Here is a 6,850-nt window from a genome sequence, read left to right as displayed (position 1 = left end):
CAAAAGAAATTTGGGGAACTCTTCAAGGTATTTTCTCTTCCCGTTACTTGGCACAAGCTATGAAATTCAAAAACAAACTTCACAATATAAAGAAAGAATCCATGCCATTAAAAGAATACTTTCTCAAAATACAACATCGTGTTGATGCCTTAGCTTCAATTAACAAACCAGTTTCATCTGATGATCATATTCTGTACATATTGGCTGGTTTAGGATCTGATTATCAATCCATGATATCTGTTATTTTCCCCAGAACTGAATCTCCTTCTGTATAAGAAGTTATGTCTTTATTACTTACTCAGAAATCTCAAAATGAGAGCAAATTAATCAGCGAAAATGCTCTACCTTATGTTAATATTGTCACCCAAACAACTGAAAAAGGAGCAGAATCTTACATAAGGACCAACGAAAACAACTATCACAACAATCATTTCTACAATCAAAGGGGTGGCCGTGGCAATGGAAGATCAAACAGGGGAGGAAGAGGAAATCGTAATAAACCACAATGCCAAATCTGTACAAATTTTGGACATAGTGCTGATCGCTGCTTCTTTCGATATACTACAAGATCAAATTCATCAGGTTACTCACCGAACTCACATAATACTTCATATACTAATATGAATAATCATCCACAGATGTCTGCTATGGTGGCTACCCCCGACCTGAATATTGACAGCAATTGGTATCCTGATTCGGGAGCTACAAATCATTTAACTCATAGCTTGAGCAACCTATCTACTGGATCTGAGTACGGGGGAGGAAATCAAATATATGCAGCAAATGGGTCAGGTCTGCCAATCACTCATTATGGTTCCATGTCATTTAACTCCTCTACATTACCATTTAAATCGTTTACACTCAATAACTTACTTCATGTTCCATCTATTACCAAAAACTTAATCAGTGTTTCACAATTTGCCAAAGATAATCATGTTTTCTTTGAATTTTACCCCACTTTATGTTATGTGAAGGATCTGGATACTGGCCAAGTACTTCTTCAAGGACTACTTAATGATGGGCTCTACAAATTTACCATTCAACCATCACATAAAAGACTTCACCATTCTGACTCAAACACCAAGTCCGTTTTCAATACCGTCGTACCTAAATCTAATACTCCCTTACTTGATCTATGGCATAGAAGACTAGGTCATCCCCATTTACCTACTGTTAAAGCTGTTTTGAATCACATTGACCATTCTTCTGGTACTATAAATAAACTGAATTTTTATGAAGCATGTGCATTGGGCAAACATCATGCCCTTCCTTTCTCTCACTTCCTTACTCTTTATACACATCCTTTACAACTTATCACTTGTGATTTATGGGGTCCTGCTGTAAATATATCTCATAATAGTTTTAGATATTACATAAGTTTTTTTGATACCTATAGTAGATACACCTGGATATATTTCTTACATTCCAAGTCTGATGCCTTTTTAGCTTTTCAAAAATTCAAAACCTGTGTTGAAAAGTCTCTTGGTCAATCAATTAAAAGTCTTCAAACTGATGGTGGTACTGAATTTAAACCATTCAAACCTTTTCTTGATCAACATGGCATTGAACATAGGATAACATGTCCTTACACTTCAAAGCAGAATGATATAGTTGAGAGAAAACATAGGCATATCATGGAAATGGGTCTTACATTGCTATCTCAAGCCACTTTACCTCTATCATTCTGGGATGAAGCCTTCTTCACTAGTGTCTATCTCATAAATCTTTTGCCTACCCCAGTTCTTGATAATATAAGCCCGTTGGAGAAGCTACTTTGCCGGAAACCTAACTTTCCTTTTCTTAGAGTTTTTGGCTGCAAGTGTTATCCCTACTTTCGACCCTACCAATCACATAAACTATCTCTCCGATCCACACCATGTACTTTCCTAGGATACAGTACCTCCCATAAAGGGTACAAATGTCTAGCTTCAGATGGGCGTCTTTTCATTTCTAGACATGTATTGTTTGATGAAAATTCATTTCCATATGCATCATTTGCATCTCATTCTAGCATACCCAAATCCAAAAATGTTCTATCCCCACCACTTCACTCAATAATTCCATCATCTCTTATGAACCATAATGAGGATAGGCGACACACTGACACAGTTTCTGATAACACTGATTATCTAAACTCTACTATTGTGTATCCTTTAGAGACAGGTACTCAAGAGAGCTCTAGGGATGATGGTAACAGTGGAGGTATTACTCAATCTCCAAGTCCTATGGAACCTCCGCATCAAACTGATTCTGGTATGAATACTCAACTTCAATCTACCTCTATTCATCCCATGATAACACAGAGTAAGCATGATATTTTTAAACCAAAAGCATTCTTGATTGATTATACTCAAACTGAAACTTGCAATGCCAAGGAAGCTTTTAACCATCCTCATTGGAAAAAGGCCATGGAAGAAGAGTTTGAAGCCTTACAAAAAAATGGCACTTGGAGCCTTATTCCACAAAATCCTAATCAGAAAATTGTTGGTTGCAAATAGGTTTTTAAGATAAAAAGGAATTCAGATGGGTCTATTAGTAGATATAAAGCACGCTTAGTTGCTAAAGGGTTTCATCAAACACCTAATATTGATTACAATGAAACATTTAGCCCTGTTGTGAAACCCATTACTATTCGCATGCTCTTAACTATAACAATTATGAAAGGATGGAGTATACGTCAATTAGATGTTAATAATGCTTTTCTTCATGGCAATTTAGATGAAAATGTTTACATGGAACAACCATTTGGTTTTGAAGTTAAAAGTTCTTATCCTGTGGTTTGTCGTTTGAAAAAGGCTCTTTATGGTCTTAAACAAGCCCCTCGAGCATGGTATGAAAAGTTGAGCTAAAGTTTACATTGCCTTGGATTTAGAACTTCTAAAGCTGATACATCTTTATTAATACATGTTACTCCTACGTCTTGTTGCTATGTCTTGATTTACGTTGATGATTTAATTATCATGGGCAGCTCTGAGAAAGATGTGAATTCTTTAGTTCATTTTTTAAACAGTCAATTTGCACTTAAGGATTTGGGAAAGCTGAGCTACTTTCTTTGAGTTGAGGTGTCATACCCAACTAATGGAGGTTTGTTTTTATCTCAATCAAAGTATATTACTGATTTATTATAGAGAACAAAAATGTTGGACGCTGAACCTATTTCTACACCTATGGTAAGTGGTCCTTTACTTTCTGCTTTTCAAGGGGAACCATTTCATGATGTGCATCTGTATAGAAGTGTTGTTGGTGCATTACAGTATGCCACACTTACTCATCCTGAGATATCCTATAGTGTCAATAAAGCTTGTCAATTTATGCATACTCCAAAACATACACATTGGCAACTTGTGAAGAGAATTCTAAGATATCTTAAAGGTGTACTATATCATGGTTTATGGTTTCGTAAGTCTGATAATATGTCCTTATTTGGTTTTGCTGATGCGGATTGGGCTTCTGATCCAGATGATAGGAAGTCTACTTCTGGTTTCTGTGTTTATTTTGGAAATAACTTAGTATCTTGGGTTCCAAGAAACAATCTATTATTTCCAGATCTAGTACTGAAGCTGAATAATGTTGCCTTGCTCTTTTGGCAACCGAACTGGTATGGATTTTTTCTCTTTTGAATGACTTATATATTGATATACCTTTTCCTTCTATTTTGGTGATAATCTAAGTGCAGTGCATCTTAGTGCAAATCCTATATTACATTCCAAGACAAAGCATGTTGAACTTGACATCTACTTTGTAAGAGATCTTATACAAAAGGGAAAATTATCTGTCAGACATCTTCCTGCAGTTGAACAAATTTACAGATATACTCACCAAACCATTGTCTGCTCAAAGTTTCCACACACTGAAGAATAAACTTACTGTCATTGATTCAGCAGCCATTGGTTTGCAGGGGGGTGTTAAGATAGCCCACTAATTATTTTCCCTGTTGGCCCACTGTATTATGGCCCAATTACATATTCTAGAAACAGTTTGTTATATGAGGAATTATATGATGTGTGTGTGAGTAGGTAAAAGTTTTTAGTCTCAGCTTCCATTTATATATTTAAGATTTGTAGAATACCAAAAATATAATGGAAGCTAGAGTTTTCTCTTGCCAAATTCTCTTCCTTTTCATTCTTCTCCATTTCTTTTTCTTTTCTATTTCTTAACTTTATTGCTTGAACCGGCCCCAGGATTAAGTGCATCTTTTGGTTAGTGAGTGATTCAGCAGAAAAGTCAGAATAAATTAAATTCATGCATGTTGCTGAGATCCTTAAACACCTGAGATCTTAAATTTTTAATCCGTTGAAATTTGAGAATCTAAAGTAAGGCGTCAAAGAAAGTGTCCACATATTAAAATTATTAAGATTTATATCTTTACTAACTACCCAGTTCGGGACCAAGAAAAATTATTTGAACATTGCGATGAATGGTTGGGAGCAGAGGCTTATTGCGATAAACAATCGTGATGCAGAGAGTCATGTATAAACTGTTGGTTTTTATGCCGTAAAACTCATAGGTAATAAATATAATCCATTAACCATTATTAATAAGATGTTATTATAACAATTTTAATAAGTGCTATTGATTTTATTATTAGTTTTGTTTTAATAACCCAAATCCAATAACTTAACATCCTAAGTTGTTTGATGAGTCTTGAATAGTATGTAGAGACATACGGGGATCAAGTTCGAGATAAGCTTAAAGGGTTTATAATATAAGGATAAGATTGGATACCTTATCCTGGTAACACTATGGATACAACTCACTTTGTATTTGATACAAACACAATGATGTAATGCGTTCGTGTAAGTGATATACGAGTGAGGGTATTCTATTTAATGAGTTTTCACAAGATCGAACCACGAAATAGTAACCGCCAGATGTAACTCTATTAACTAGTTGAGTTTCTATTTCATTAGGATGACCTAGGTAACCTAGTCTTAATCGTCAGTGTATTATGAACTCTCGTTCGCGAGGGATTGTCCTTTGTTTTGTACGGGTGAAAGTGGTTAAATTGTCGACTCAATATGCCTATCATTTTGGGGACAAGACCGAGTGGGGAGCTGGGAACATAATCACATAAGATGGAATTCACTTCTTCCTGATTTTAGAGTAAGTAAATAAGTGTTTCCTTAAATGGTGTCTCCGAAACTTGAACAAAGGGTCCTACCCTCTCTATGGCACGAGAGAGATTTTTGTTTAGTGGTTGGACCATAAACAGGTTGTTCATTAAAGGAGCATTGGTATTTAAGAACTAGAAGTAACCCAGGAGTAAAACGATAATTTGTCCCAGCTGGTGTTACGAGCACTTGTGAAGGACTAACTTACTAGTATTGGTCTATATCCCTGGACATAGAAATATATCTACAGTGAGAAGAGTTCAGCTGTGAGTCTTTAGTGGAGTGTACACACAATTAACGAATATTGATTAATGTAGTTAATGAGTTTAACCAATTAATCTCATATCGTTGTAGCTTCTGATCTGTAGGTCCATTAGGTCCAATTCCTAGCTCGTAATGGGTAATGAGATTATTTGTATCGGTTGTAATTTAAAATGTTCAAATTTACTTCAGGAATTGATATAATATATGGTGATATATTATAATATAAAGTTTATATTTTAATTAAACTTTATTATTTAAATTTAATTTTGGATATGATTCAAAATTAATTTATGAAAGAATAAAATATTTGAATGAGTTTAAATATTAATTTAATGTAAATTAAAATCATATTAAAACTATAGGTTAAAATTTAATATGTATATGATACACATTAAAACTATAAGTTATGAGAGAAATTCATATTTGAATATGATTGAAACTTGGATTAAATTAAATATAATAAAAATTTAAATTTGAAATTAATTAATTGTAGAATTAAATAATAGTTTAGTTTAATTTGATTTAATTAAATTAAAACTATAGGTTATGCGAGAGATATCCATTTAAATATGATTTAGATGAAATATTAATTAAATATTATTTAATTAATTATTAAATTTAATTAATTATTTTAATATCAATACTAATTTAATATTACTTTATTAAATTAATAGGGAACGTGATGACTTTTCCATGTTTCCATGTTTCCATTTTTCTGTAACGCCCCGACGTTCGAGGTAAAATTTTAGCATTTTAAGTAAATTGTTCGGAAATTTGAGTTTTGGTAAAACGATAAAATAATAATATAATATTGATTAGATTATTATTATCGGGAATTATTATTACAATTTTAATGTTGATATTTTCTTTTATTTTATTTAAAATAAATATTAATATTTTTATTTAATATTATTATAATTAATTAATATTAATATTCTATTATAAATTTATATTAATATTATTCAATATATATATATATATATATATATATATATATATATATATCATTATTTATTTTTATTATATTTAAGGTTATTATTATTATTATTATTATTTATTTTATTACATGTATATATGTGTTTATCATTATTATATATATATATATATATATACTTTAAAAAAAAAAAAAAAAAAAGAAGAAGAGAAACCCTAAGGAGACGCGCGAGCCCCCCCTCCAAATTTTTCTTCTTCTTCTTCGTTCGTCTTCCTCAAGCCGCAGCCGCCACCATCTCTTCCTCTCCGTCTCCGTCTTCTCTTCCGCACGCGTGTCCATCACCCATCCTCTCCATCCCCGTCGGCGTTCTTAGCCTCACCGGACGTTCGCCGCAGCCACCATCCGCAAGCCGCACCGCCAGCCGTCAGTCCGAGCGAAAGCTTGCAAGCAGCCGCATCCCGTCCCTTCGTCGTCGTCCGTCGGATCCCAGCTGACGCCGCCACCGTGAGGTTCGCCGGTTGCTGCAGCCCCCATCGTACCG

The 6,850-nt window shown here is 33.7% G+C and overlaps 1 protein-coding gene across 1 annotated transcript; it reads left to right on the top strand.

The window, feature by feature from the left end:
• The first annotated feature begins 3,167 nt into the window (after positions 1-3,167).
• On the top strand, positions 3,168-3,620 carry LOC107991080 (uncharacterized mitochondrial protein AtMg00810-like). The gene has a single exon (XM_017045390.1). The coding sequence runs from the start codon at positions 3,168-3,170 to the stop codon at positions 3,618-3,620; it is 453 nt and encodes a 150-aa protein (XP_016900879.1).
• The last annotated feature ends 3,230 nt before the right edge of the window (positions 3,621-6,850 follow it).

This window comes from Cucumis melo, chromosome 2 (genome assembly GCF_025177605.1).
Source record: "Cucumis melo cultivar AY chromosome 2, USDA_Cmelo_AY_1.0, whole genome shotgun sequence".
NCBI classification, from domain to species: Eukaryota; Viridiplantae; Streptophyta; class Magnoliopsida; order Cucurbitales; family Cucurbitaceae; genus Cucumis; species Cucumis melo.
This window is presented reverse-complemented; position numbering and strand designations above follow the sequence as displayed.

Excerpts from the sequence above, each read along its gene's own strand:
- LOC107991080 (XM_017045390.1), top strand. The coding sequence starts at position 3,168 with ATGGTAAGTGGTCCTTTACTTTCTGCTTTTCAAGGGGAACCATTTCAT.